General features: G+C 43.1%; 1 protein-coding gene across 4 annotated transcripts in view; it reads left to right on the top strand.

The window, feature by feature from the left end:
- Positions 1-14204, top strand: part of ZNF106 (zinc finger protein 106) — an 86355-nt gene that overhangs the window by 32493 nt on the left and 39658 nt on the right. For 3 of the 4 annotated variants that reach the window (XR_011380873.2, XM_051822463.3, XM_089310138.1), the window contains 2 exons: positions 1964-2025; positions 12676-12876. Coding sequence is in view for 2 of the 4 variants with exons in the window: in XM_051822463.3 (XP_051678423.2) it covers positions 1964-2025; positions 12676-12876 (263 nt within the window). In the remaining 2 variants the exon portion in view is untranslated. The remainder of the gene's footprint in view (positions 1-1963; positions 2026-12675; positions 12877-14204) is intronic. The other variant, XM_089310139.1, reaches the window with a different exon arrangement.

Below are 14204 nucleotides of genomic sequence, written 5' to 3'. Positions count from 1 at the left end.
CCAGTATCTATCTATCTATCTATCTATCTATCTATCTATCTCTCTCTCTCTCTCTCTCTCTCTCTTTTTTTTTTTTTTTAAGATTTACTCATTTATTTGAAAGGCAGAGTGTCAGGAAAAGGGGGAGAGAGAAAGAGATATTCCATCCATTAGTTTACTCCCCAAATGGTTGCAACAATTGGGGCTGGGCCAGGTGGAAGCCAGGTGGCCAGGAACTCCATCTGTGACTCCCACATTGGTGGCAGCGGCCCAGGTTTTTGAGCCACCATCTGCTGCCTGCCCAGATGCATTAGCAAGCAGCTGGATTGGAAGTAGAGCAGACTGACACTCTGATGTGGGATGCCAGCATCCCAAGCAGTGGTTTAACCTGCTGTGCCGCAGCATTCACCCCTAAAAACCAATCTATTATGACATCTGGCTGTGTATATACTTTGGAGTGAGAAAGGGGAAGATGGTTACTGCTTTTTGAAGGGCGTGTGTGTGTGTGTGTGTGTGTGCATGTGCATGCATGCACATGTGCGCGCATTCTCATGTGTGCATGTTTTTAGGTGGCAGCTTTGTCACAGATGTTATTTACTTCCCACTAATGACAGAATGAGGGGAAGAGAGAATCCTGGTAATATTCAAACTTTTCAATGGAACAAGACAAATCAGTTGGGTCAGAGGTGGGGGGGTTAGGATAAAGGAGTGATAGAGCTGTCATGTCCAGAGTATTTTTAAAACTTACTGATCTGCCATAAGGAGTTTCTGTTAAGTTTGTAATTCCTATCTGGAATTGAATTATCTATTCGTATTCATTCAACAAATATTTATTGAAGAGTATTTGCCAAGAGCTGGCCAAGACATGGCAAAGAGTTGTACCTTACTCTTAAGGAACTCTCAGCTGAGTAGGGAAGAGTATGATAAAAGTAGCCAGCTAGTTGAGAACTTAAGTGATCTGAGAGTTTTTTTTTAAATAATATTCCGAAGTTTCTTATAATAGGGTATTATTTAACTTAATTTATTCTTAAATCTTTTGCCTGCTAAAGACAATAACTTCTAACCATTTTAGAAACCCACTTAGGCTGGCGCTGTGGCTCACTAGGCTAATCCTCCGCCTGCGGTGCCGGCACACCTGGTTCTAGTCCCGGTCGGGGCACCGGATTCTGTCCCGGTTGCTCCTCTTCCAGTCCAGCTGTTTGCTGTGGCCCGGGAGGGCAGTGGAGGATGGCCCAAGTGCTTGGGCCCTGCACCTGCACAGGAGACCAGGAAAAGCACCTGGCTCCTGCCATCAGATCAGTGCAGTGTGCCGGCCGCAGCGGCCATGGGGGGGGGGGGGTGAACCAAAGGAAAAGGAAGACCTCTCTCTTTGTCTCTCTCTCACTGTCCACTCTGCCTGTCAAAAAAAAAAAAAAAAAAGAAACCCACTTATATATGTCTAAGAATCCCTTTGGGGCCGCTGTTACGGCATAGCGGGTTAACCTTTGACACCAGCATTTCATATGGGCACCAGTTTGAGTCCCAGCTGCTCCACTTCCAATCCAGCTCCCTGCTGATGTACCTGGGAATGCAGTAGAGGATGACCCAAGTGTTTGGGCCCTTGCACCCATGTGGGAGACCCAAAAGAAGCTCCTGGCCCCTGGCTTTGGACCAGCCCAGCTCTGGCTGTTATAGCCATTTGGGGCTGAACCAGAGGATGGAAGACTTCTTTCTCTGTCTCTCCCTCTGTCTCTCTATAACTCTACCTTTTAAATAAATAAAATAAATCTTTTTAAAAAATTCCTTTTATTCAAAAATGAAATATGTAAAAAACAGCCAAAAGGAATTATTTAATGAGGAACTAATTAATACTGAATTGAGAAGACTAAACCCAAAAAATTTTTTGACACAGGTGCTTGAGCCTCAATTGTTGATTAAGTAGAAACAGGAATTATGTTTTCAAAGTGGTGGCCCTTAGTTTAATCTTCTTTCTTTAATTTTGAAGGAGATGGACGAACACATGCGGAGCATGTTGCATCACAGGGAACTTGAGAACCTGAAGGGCAGGTATGAGGACCACTCTCTTTCCTAAGTTTATGAGTGTTGGGGCAGGGGTCTGAGGGCTGATGGTTTCTGTCGGCTTATCTTTTAGTAATCCATTGTAAATGAACTTTGTCTTACGGCATTGAACACTTACTTAGAATTAGTAACAAATACAGTAGTAGACTTTTGGCATCAAAAGGAATAAACCAATATGTAGAATTAACAAACCCCCCCCCCCTTCAGAAGTAGATTACACTCATGGTGTGCTAGGATGAGCTAGCTCTCTCATTAGTAAGCTTTCTTATTCCTACATAGTAGCCTTACAATTAGTTTAATTCAAGCCGGCGCCGTGGCTCAATAGGCTAATCCTCCACCTTGCGGCGCCGGCACACCGGGTTCTAGTCCCGGTTGGGGCGCCGGATTCTGTCCCGGTTGCCCCTCTTCCAGGCCAGCTCTCTGCTATGGCCAGGGAGTGCAGTGGAGGATGGCCCAGGTGCTTGGGCCCTGCACCCCATGGGAGACCAGGAAAAGCACCTGGCTCCTGGCTCCTGCCAGGATCAGCGCGGTGCGCCGGCTGCAGCGGCGGCCATTGGAGGGTGAACCAACGGCAAAAGGAAGACCTTTCTCTCTCTGTCTCTCTCTCTCTCACTGTCCACTCTGCCTGTCAAAAAAAAAAAAACAAAAAAAAAAACAAAAAAAAACAATTAGTTTAATTCATATTTTGCTTCACAGTGTTACAGATAGTGCATCCCATATACCTTAGGTTTAGTCTGAGAAGTCCAAAGTCTATTAAGTCACACTGACTCTCATTAGTATAAGCAGAAGTATAAACCTGAGGTGTGTTTAAGAATGCTGTTTTGTGATTTGAAGCTCGAATTTTATAAGGGAAGACAATCTAATAAGTAAGCACCTTTAAAAATTAAATGAAACATGTATATTCTGTGTCTTTTTTTTTTTTTTTTCCATCTGTGGCTCCTGTTATGGTGTTTTTGACTTCTCCTGCTTTGATGTTTGGAAACCAGATAGGGAAAGAAACATTGGGAAATGGAGAGATATAAATTGTATCCTGTTCCATGAATAGTAGTTATAAGTTGTGATCAGGATACCAACCTAGGTCATTTGAAATTATTTATATTATAAAGTCATAGAGTTGTAGATTTTGTGGGCAAATTAATTTGTTAGTAAACTTTCGGCATCTTTTCAATGAAATTTTTCCATGCCCCAGTCCCTTACAGTGTGACAGGTGTTACAGCAATATAGAAGGCCTTCACTTAGATTTAATGTGAGATCCCTTTCCAAGGATACCTTGAATCTACATAATATCTCACTTGTTACCTTGAAAACCCACACAATACAGTCAACTTTTGGTTATATGTGAAATGATTCGGCTCTTTAAAAATCCCATTTTCAAAAGACTTCTTTCTGGGGTTCACCTTTTACCTTGGGCTGTTTACCTGCCATGTGCCCCATGTGTATTACAGAAACAAAAAAAATGAGGTTGATAAATCTAATCAGCAGGAGAGAAGTCCGTTGCATTCCAAGACTAATACTTTATTCAATTCAGAGATCACTAACGAACCATGTAAAACTGAAAAACAAAAAACAAGTTTTGTTTATTCCAAATTCATGTTCACAGTAAGGATCATAAAAAGTCAAGAAAATGTTTTCTTATTCCTCTCCCGCCTAAATCCTACAGAAGAATCAAATTTGCTACTTATCCTATGCAGACCTCTTTTTAAATAATTAGATTTATGTTTATACTTACACAAAACCAATAAGAAATGCTATATATGTATTTTTTTTAAAGATTTACTTATTTATTTGAAAGTCAGAGTTATACAGAGAGGTGAGGCAGAGAGAGAGAGGGAGGGAGGGAGGGAGAGAGAGGTCTTCCATCCACTGGTTCACTCTCCAGTTGGCTGCAGTGGCTGGAGCTGTGCTGATCCAAAGCCAGGAGCCAGGAGCCTCCTCCAGGCCATCTTCTACTGCTTTCCCAGGCCATAGCAGAGAGCTGGATCAGAAGTAGAGCAGTCGAGACTCGAACCGGCGCCCATATGGGATGTCGGCACTGCAGGTGGAGGCTTTACCTGCTATGCCACAGCACTGGCCCTTATATGTGTTGTTCTGTAACATCTTTGTTCTTTTCCTCCTTGTCATTTCCAAACAACCTAACTATGCCATTTTTACTTATTTGGGACATAGATAATGAGGGAAAAAACAATAAAAGTCCCAGATGGGCGCTGTTTCGAGACTTGGCTGCCCTACTTCTGATCTAGCATCCAAACGAATTTTTTTCAAAAAGAGCAATTTTGTACTTATTACTCATGTATTAGATACAAAGCTAATAGCTGTTTTTATATTTATTTATTTTTAATTAGCATGTAGTACTTGTACTTTTTTTTATTATTATTTTTTTTTAAGATTTATTTGAAAGGTGAAGTTACAGAGAGAGAGAGATTGACCATCTGCTGGTTCACTCACCAAATGGATGCAGTGGCCAGAGCTGGGCCAGACCGAAACCAGGAGCCAGGAATTTCTTCCATGTGGGTGCAGGGGCCCAAGTACTTGGCCATCTTCCACTGCTTTCCCAGGCGCATTAACAAGGAGCTGGATTGGAAGTGGAGCAGCCAGGACTCACACCAGCACCTGTATGGCATGCTGGTGTCACAGGTGGTGGCCCCTGTATTTGTACATTTTTATGGAGGAGTATAGGACAGTATTTCAGCTCATGTATACAGCCTAAGCTGATCAAGTCGGACAATTAACATTTCCATTATCTTAGCTTTTCTTTTTATTTTTAAAGATTTATTTATTTGAAAGGCAGAATTACAGAGAGGAGAGGAGAGGCAAAGACAGATCTTCATTTGCTGGTTCACTCCCTAAACAGCCGCAACTTTTGGGGCTGGGCCATAATGAAGTTAGGACCCTGGAACTCCATCTGGGTCTCCCACATGGAACCATCTTCCACTGCTTTTCCAGGGGCATTAACAGGGAGCTGGATTGCAAGCTGAGCAGCTGGGACTTGAACTGGTATTCATATGGGATGCTGTCATTACTTGTGGCAGCTTAACCTGTTATGTCACAATGCCAGTCCTTGTTGTCTTTATGTTTGGAGCCTACAAGCTCTTTTATAATTCTTCAAATAGAGTGTAATAGTGTTTCATGGTACAGTGAGACAGGTGTAGCTAATGTGTTTTATGTGGGTCCCTGGCCTATAACAATACAAGGGAGAAGAGAAGCAGGTAGCAAGAAAAACAACTGACAAAATGATTAAAAAAAAAAAAAAACTATAAAATCTCAGAACTTAATGTCAGAGTCATCACCAGTTTGCGTCTTAGGGACAAATAGTTATCAGTCGTTATTTCTTTTCCCTGTTATTCTGTGTTTGTGGACATTTCCTCTGGGTTTCATTCTTATCATTATTAGTCACTGAGTTTTTTGTTGTTGTTGTTGTTGTTTTTTAAATATGACGCAGACTCCCCTCAGGCAGCAGTTAGCATGCCAAAGGCCTGTGTAGTTTTCTTTTTTTTTTTTTAGATACTTATGTATTGATTTATTTGAAAGAGTTACACAGAGGGAGTAGAGGCAGAGAGAGAGAGAGAGAGGTCTTCCATCCAGTGGTTCACTCCCTACATGGCTGCAATGGTTGGAGCTGTGCCAATCTGAAGCCAGGAGCCAGGAGCTTCCGGGTCTCCCACGTGGGTGCAGGGGTCATCTTGTACTGCTTTCCCATGCCATAGCAGAGAGCCAGATCAGAAGTGGGAGTAGTCGGGTCTTGAACCTGCACCCATATGAATCAGCGCCCACATGGGATACTGGCGCTTCAGGCCAGGGCATTAACCATTAACCCACTGCGCCACAGTGCCGGCCCCGCATTTTTTTTTTTTTTTTTTTTTAAGACAAGATATTCTTTTTTTTTTTTTTTTTTTTTTTTTTTTTTTTTTTTTTTTTTTGACAGGCAGAGTGGACAGTGAGAGAGAGAGAGAGAGAGAGAAAGGTCTTCCTTTTTTGCCGTTGGTTCACCCTCCAATGGCCACCGCGGCCGGCGCGCTGCGGCCGGCGCACTGCGCTGATCCGATGGCAGGAGCCAGGAGCCAGGTGCTTTTCCTGGTCTCCCATGGGGTGCAGGGCCCAAGCACCTGGGCCATCCTCCACTGCACTCCCTGGCCACAGCAGAGGGCTGGCCTGGAAGAGGGGCAACCGGGACAGAATCCGACGCCCCGACCAGGACTAGAACCCGGTGTGCCGGCGCCGCTAGGCGGAGGATTAGCCTAGTGAGCCGCGGCGCCGGCCATCTGTTTTTTTTTTTTTTTTTTTAAGATTTATTTATTTGAAAGAGTTACACAGAGAGAGGAGAGGCAGAGAAAGAGAGAGGTCTTCCATCCGATGGTTCACTCCCCAACTGGCCGCAATGGCTGGAGCTGTGCTGATCCAAAGCCAGGAGCCAGAAGCTTGTTCCTGGTCTCCCACACGGGTGCAGGGGCCCAAGGACTTGAGCCATCTTCTACTGCTTTCCCAGGCCATAGCAGAGAGCTGGATAGGAAGTGGAGCAGCGGGTCTCGAACCAGCATCCATATGGGATGCTAGTGCTTCAGGCCAAGGCATTAACCCACTTGCCACAGCGCCAGCCCCAGTTACTGCGTTTTTAAAAAATTATTATTTATTTTCTTGAGATGGAAGATAGAGCTCTCATATGCTGGTTCACTGCCCAAATGCGCACAACACTGGGGCTGGAGCCAGAGCCATGAATTTAATCCAGGTTTCCTGTATGGGTGACAGGAATCCGATTATTTGAGCCATCATCACAGCCTCCCAGGGTCTACATTGGTGTGGACTGGAGCCAGGAATTGAACTGAGGCATTCCAGTGTGGAACATGGGCATCTTAACCCCTAGGCTGAATGTCCGCTCCTGATTGTTGGCTTACTGATGTTTGGACTTTGTGTTCATTTTTATAGTTGTATTTAGAATTCTTTGTTGTGATCTGGTTAAGAATTGAACAGTATTTATTTTTAAATTTTGAATACAAGCTTGGATGCAAAGTAACTGGACCTGTTTGGTACACAGTTAAGGACCTCAGGAACATTTCTTTTTCAATGATATACTTGTTTAGATGTGTGGGCTATCAGTAGTTCTCCAGATAGATGCTATTAGAAAAGCTCAAACCCTTTTTTATCCAGCAGCTGTTGTGGGGTAGTTACCACTAGCTTAATAAAGAAGCCCTTCTGGAGAGAGTATCTTAAGACTTTGCTTTTCACACATGAGAGGAAATTGTGGTAACAGGATGAAGCTAATTTGGGCCCTCCTCTAAACTCCCTGAGGACAGCTATTGCCTTTATTAGCTAAGAAGCAAAGCAGTACATTTTTTCCATATTTTTTATATTTATACAAATTAGTGCTTATAAAGAATTCGACAGATTAAAAAAGAATTAAAAAATGATAAGATAGAAAACAGCAAAATAAAAAAGAATAAAGAAAAATTTTAAACTTTTTGAAAGTAACAAAAATAAAATATTGTTTAATTTGCTGTTTACTTTTTAAAATATGTAGTTTCTCAAATGCCGTTTGTGAAGTCATAGATTTTTACAGTATCCAGAACAGGGTTGATATGGTTACCTCCAAACATATTTGAATTTTCAGGATATGTGGTTTTCCTCTCCTGTTGTTAAATATAGATTCTTTCTTGTCTTATTTATTTATTTGAGAGGTAAAGTTACAGAGAGAGAAAGAGAAATAGAAAGGTCTTCCATCCACTGGTTTACTCCCCAAATGGCTTCAACAGCCAGGGCTGAGCTGATCTGAAGCCAGGAGCCACGAGCTTCCTCCAGATCACCCACACAAGTGCAGAGGCCCAAGCACTTGTGCCATCCTCCACTGCTTTCCTGGGCCACAGCAGAGAGCTGTATTGGAAAAGGAGCAGCTGGGGCACCAGTCCCCACATGGGATGATGGCGCCACAGGCAGAGGATTGGTCTACTATGCCACAATGCCGGCCCCGATTCTCTTTTTTTAAAATATCTTGTAAAGCTTACCTCTTTTTAAAACTAGATTTCATTTATAAAAGAAGCATTAGAGATTTATGTTTTTGTTTTTAATTTTTCATTTGAAAGGCAGAGACAGAGAGCCATCTTCTGTCTGCCAGTTTACTCCCCAAATGCCTGCAACAGCCAGGATTGGACCAGGCCACGGCCAGGAGTTCAGAACTTCATCCAGGTTTCCCATTTGGGTTGTAGGAACCCAAGTAACTTGGGCCATGATCTGCTGCCTCCCAAGTTCATTAGCAGGAAGCTGGATCAGAAGAGTCACATAGCCTGTACTCAAACCATGCACTCCGTTATGAGATATAGGCATCCCCAGCAGCCTCTTAGCCAACTGTGCTACAACACCCACCTGCAAAAATGTTTTTATTTATTTTGAAAAATGTTTTCCTATTCTATTTTTATTTTTATTTGAAAGGAGGAATACCAGAGAGAGCGGGAAAGACACAGAGAGAAAAAGATCGTCCATCCATTGGCTAACTCATCAAATGGCTTCAATATATTGGCCAAAGCCAGGATGCTAGAACTGCATCCTGGTCTTCCCTACGGTTACTGGGACCCAAGCACTTGGGCCATCTTCTACTGCTTTCCTAAGCACATTAGCAGGGAGCTGGATCAGAAGTAGAACAGTAGCGACTCTGATATGGGATGTGGGTGTCATCACAGGTTGCAGCTTAGCCTGTGCCACAGCTCAGGCCTCATCAGCAGTGTTTTTAAAACTCTTTGAGGGGCTGGCTTTGTGCTGTAGCTGGTGAAGCCTCTGCCTCCAGCACCTGCATCCCCTGTGGGTGCCAATTCAAGAGTTGGCTGCTTCACTTTTGATACAGCTCCCTGGTAATGTACATAGGAAAGTAGCAGAGATGGCCTGAAGGATTGGGTGCCTGCACCTACGTGGGAGACCCAGAAGAAGCTCCTGGTCTTGGCTTAAGCCTGGCCCGGCCTAGAAAAGGCAGAGTTAGAGGGAGGCAGAGGCAGAGAGAAGAGAGGTCTTCCATCTCCTGGTTCACTCCCCATATGGCCGCAATAGCCAGAGCTAGGCCAATCTGAATCCAGGAGCCAGGAGCTTCCTCTGGGTCCACCACATGGGTGCAGGAGCTCAAGCACCTAGGCCATCTTCTGCTGCTTTCCCAGGCCAGAGTAGAGAGCTGGATCAGAAGTGGAGAAGCTGGGACTAGAACCAGTACCCATATGGGATGCCAGCACTACAGGCTGTGCCCCACCCCACTACACCACAGCGGCAGCCTCTGTATGTTTAACAGTTAAATTTTGCCTACTTTATACTAAAATTTTTTTTTAAGATTTATTTATTTTATTCAAAAGTCAGAGTTACACAGAGAAGGAGAGGCAGAGAGTGAGAGAGAGAGGGAGAGAGATCTTTCAGCCTCTGGTTCACTCCCCAGCTGGCTGCAATGGCCAGAGCTGCGCCGATCTGAAGCCAGGAGCCAAAAGCTTCCTCTGGGTCTCCCGTGTGGGTGCAGGGGCCCAAGGACCCGGGCCATCCTCCACTGCCCTCCCAGGCCGTAGCAGAGAGCTGGATTGGAAGTGGAGCAGCTGGGACTCAATCTGGTGCCCACATGGGATGATGGCACTGCAGGTGGCAGCCCCACCAACTATGCCACAGCACCAGCCCCAGCCCCTCATTTTTTTTTTTAAAGATTTTATTTATTTATTTATTTGAAAGGCAGAGTTAGAGAGATCTTCCATCTGCTAGGTCACTCCCCAAGTGGCCACAATGGTCAGGGCTGGGCTGCTCCAAAGCCAGGATCCTGGAGCTTCTTTTGGGTCTCCCATGTGGGTGTAGAGACCAAAGGATGTGGACCGACTTCCAGTGCTTTCCCAGATGCATTAGCAGGGAGCTGGATTGGAAGTGGAGCAGCACTCATGTGGGATGCCAGCACCACAGACTGAGTTTTTACCTGCCACACCATAATGCCAGTTATTGTGGGGCTGGCACTGTTGCGTAGCAGTCAAGCAGCTGCCTGCAGTGCTGGCATCCTGAAATGATGCCGGTTTGAGTCCCTGCTGCTCCTCTCCTGATCTAGCTCTCTGCTATGACCTGGGAAAGCAATGGAAGATCATCTTGCCCAAGTCCTTGGGTACCTGCACCTGTGGGAGACCTGGAAGAAGCTCCTGGCTCCTGTCTTCAGATCGGTGCAGCTCCAGCCGTTGTGGCTATCTGGGGAGCAAACCAGTAGATTGAAGACCTCTTTCTCTCTCTCTCTCTCTCTCTCTCTCTCTCTCTGCCTGCCTCTACCTCTCTTGAATTCTGCCTTTCAAATAAATATATAATAATAATAAAAAATTATTGTGGCTAACCAGTTGTGTCTTTAAAGTGAGAAGGATTCTGAAAGAGAGACAGAGATGGTTCTAATAGTATATACATTATGAAAATTCTCTAATCTTAGGAGGAAAATCAGAAATTTAATTTTCAGGGGTTATACTAAAGTCCCCAATTGAAAGATGATCTTGGGCTGGTGCTGCGGCTCAATAGGCTAATCCTCCACCTAGTGGCGCCGGCACACCGGGTTCTAGTCCCGGTCGGGGCTCCGGATTCTGTCCCGGTTGCCCCTCTTCCAGGCCAGCTCTCTGCTGTGGCCAGGGAGTGCAGTGGAGGATGGCCCAAGTGCTTGGGCCCTGCACCCCATGGGAGACCAGGAGAAGCACCTGGCTTCTGCCTTCGGATCAGCGCGGTGTGCCGGCCGCAGCGCGCCAGCCGTGGCGGCCATTGGAGGGTGAACCAACGGCAAAAAAGGAAGACCTTTCTCTCTGTCTCTCTCACTATCCACTCTGCTTGTCAAAAAAAAAAAAAAAAAAAAAAAAAAGAAAGAAAGATGATCTTGTATTACAGTATACCAATTTAGCTTCTGTAGATTCTTAGGGGGAGTGCAGCAGGTTAAACCTCCATTTGTGATGCTGACATCCCATATGAGAGAGTGCAGGTTTGAGTCCAGGCTCTGCAGCTTCTAATCCAGCTCCCTGCTAACATGCCTGCAAAGATAGTAGAAGGTGGCTGCAAGTACTTAGGCCCCGCCACCCATGTTGGAGACCTGGATCCAATTCCAGGCTCCTGGATTTGACATGACCCAGCGTTGGCTGTGGCAGGCATTTAGGGAGTGAATCAGTGAATGGAAATTCTCTCTTTCTTTGCCTTGCAGAGAAATAATAGTAAAATAAACATTTCAAAAAAAACTTTATGTTAGCATTTGAGGTTACAAAGTCCTATAAAGAGGGAAAACATGAAAATTTCCCCCATTTTTTTCCAAAGGTGTTCGTCATGATTTCCACAAAGTAAAAACAGTATTTTTTTTTAAACTGAGTAGGTATTGTTGGAATAATTATACTTTCTCATCCCAGACAGCAGTGACCATATACTTAGCATGGTGCCTCGAATTCTACAGTTGTTCAGTATTTTTTTATATATTATATATTTTAATAATCACTTAGGTGATGTATAACAGAAGCTGTCTTCTAGTAAATGAGGTGCTCAGTTTTGAGGGTCACTTCTGGTTAGTTAAATCCTGCCCCCGTCTTGTTATATGTGAAGGGAAGATGGACAAAAGGTGTGCGTGCATGTGTGGTTGGCCAAAGACTCTGTGTGTGTGTGTGTGTGTGTGTGTGTGTTTATAGATTGGCATAGGAAGTGCAAAAATATCACTATTATAAACTCAAGACACCTGATACAGGATTAAGGCAGTTGGGTTATGGAATGGGTTCAACTGTCCTGTAGCCATAGTATTCAGATGTTTCTCATGAAAGACTGCATAGTCAGCTGATCCAGTCAAAGAATTTCAAGAAGTTAAACAATTAAATTATTGATCTGCTAAAACTCTGGACATGACTCTAGACCAGGTCCAGTATGGAATTTACCATTTAATGCATTAAGTAAAAGAAAAAAAAAGTCTGCTCTGTTTAACTAAAAACCATATTTTGCTTCTCTGAACTGTAGCATTTTCTGAAACTTGAGAAAAAACATTTGTCACAGCTGTTGGCCTCCTACAACTGAATGCCTTCCATTCCCTTTAAAATAAGCCCTTCTGAAGCAGAATGTGAGTCACATGTATCATCCAGACCAAAAGAGTTCGCTGGGTCTGCTGTCATCTGCCCCTGGGCGGAATCTTCACATTCCGGGCAGAGCTCCAGCTGTTCAGATTTAGTTACCCTGTTGGGATTGGCTGTGCCACCTACTGTTTTCTCCACCCCTTAACTTTGACTGGATGAAGGCACTAGAGCAGGAGATTAAATGGGAGTACTTGTCACCAGCTTTCTGAGTGCAGCTGGCATCATGGGTGTGCTCCAGAGCAACTTGTGTTTGCTCTGAGCCCCCTGCCCTGCCTCCCCTTTCACCATGATTCCTCTGGCAAGGTTTTAAGTACAGCAATTCAAGAAGATTTCTCCTCCTCAACAACATTATTTGAAGTACACTGCCTCTTGATTGCTGGAAAGGAATCTTGAATTTATTCCAAAAGTAACTTCTGAACAAATTTATTAAAAGTGATGAAAGGAACTTTGAAATTGATTGGCACTAATCTTTCACTGCATCAAAGGGTGCAGAGTGTTTCAGAGGAACCCATAACAGATCTGGTGAGTGTGCCATGCCAGTGGGGAGAATTGAATGTCCCTCATCTCCCTCTTTCCCTAGGGATAGTAGTCATGAGTGCCGAGTGTGCGGGGTCACAGAAGTGGGTCTTTCTGCATATGCGAAGCACATTTCTGGCCAGTTGCACAAAGATAAGGTTGATGCCCAGGAAAGAGAAGATGATGGAAAGGAAGAAGAAGAAGAAGAAGATTATTTTGACAAGGAACTTGTTCAGTTAATAAAACAAAGGAAAGAACAAAGTCGGTAAGTTAATGATTTCAATTTTTTAAACAGTTGATCTTGTAACAAAACACAGTGTAGAATACATTTTATGTTTTTATATTCTTTAGCCTGTTGCAGGTAAGCTTAGTTATAAGGCTTAGCTTGAGGTTGCTATGCTATGAACACATGGCCAATGGAATGGTTTCTCTGTTATTTGAGTACTGTTCACTTAATTGTAATCAAACTGAGTATCGGAGTAACTGAGTATAACTAGCTCTAGTTACATTTTTGAAAATTTTACTATGTTGGCAAATAAGTTTTGAACTGATTTTATTGCTGTGCAAAATTTCTAGTGGAAAAGTATTAGCATATAAGCTTCATTGAATATATTATGTGGTATTCCTTGTTGCCAAAATAACATTACTAAGGAAATAAATTTTTTGCTTGATGGGAATTAACACTATGCTTCTATCAAATTGGATTTTTCTTATTAGTGCAAGATGATTTGAACAATGTAGGTTTTGTTGCATGTAGTACATAATTTAATACCTACATTTAGACATTCTTGTGTTAGGCATCTGTATTTTTATTTTACTGATTTGTAGTCCAAAGAGTTTAATTAATGAGGCAGAAATTTTCAGGTGTGAGTAAAAGAGCAAACCAAGTCCTAGGCCATGATGATGAGAAACATTTCGAATTCTAAAATGAAATTTTAAAGCTCCTTCTCAAATAGTCATTATTTTAGTTAGAGTTTGAATATACAAAGGTAGTATGTAGTTTCTACTCTATGTGTTAAAGGTTTTTTTGAACAAGGGCCTGAGGGAGATTTCCTTAGTCTTAAAATACAGCAACATTGGTTCTTAAGTCATTCAGCTGCTTACTCTTTCAGATGACATTCTTCTTACTTTTAGAATAGTCGTGCTTTTACTTTCTCCTGTTTTAGGGATTAGATCCTCCAGGATACTAACCTTTGGTTTGTTCTTATCCTCTGGTGCCATTATTAGCTTATCTGTGTCAATGACTACACATTAAGTCAAAGGGTGAAAGAGAATCTTAGTAGATTAGACATTCCTATCATAGTTACTATTCTTTGAGTCTTTTGCTATGCCTGAGATTTTTTTTTCTGTTTTCCCTTATGAGATTTTAAACTTACAGGGGCTGTGAGTTTGACTGAATGCTATTATTCCCTCAATTTAACAAATTCATGATGAAGCAGAAATTCTGCTTTGTGAGTAGTTTTTTTCCCACTAATTCTCGCCTTTCTAATTACATTAGTACAGCTCAGGCAATGTTTCCCTTGGATGTAAAATAAAACATAAAATAAATTTGGTTAATTATTTTTAAAATCTTGCTGGTGTATGTGATAACTT

The sequence above is a fragment of the Oryctolagus cuniculus genome, chromosome 12 (assembly GCF_051225735.1).
Source record: "Oryctolagus cuniculus isolate XC-2025 breed Fujian yellow rabbit chromosome 12, ASM5122573v1, whole genome shotgun sequence".
Taxonomy (NCBI): Eukaryota; Metazoa; Chordata; class Mammalia; order Lagomorpha; family Leporidae; genus Oryctolagus; species Oryctolagus cuniculus.
The sequence above is the reverse complement of the archived record's forward strand: the minus strand, read 5'-3'. Positions and strand labels throughout refer to the sequence as shown.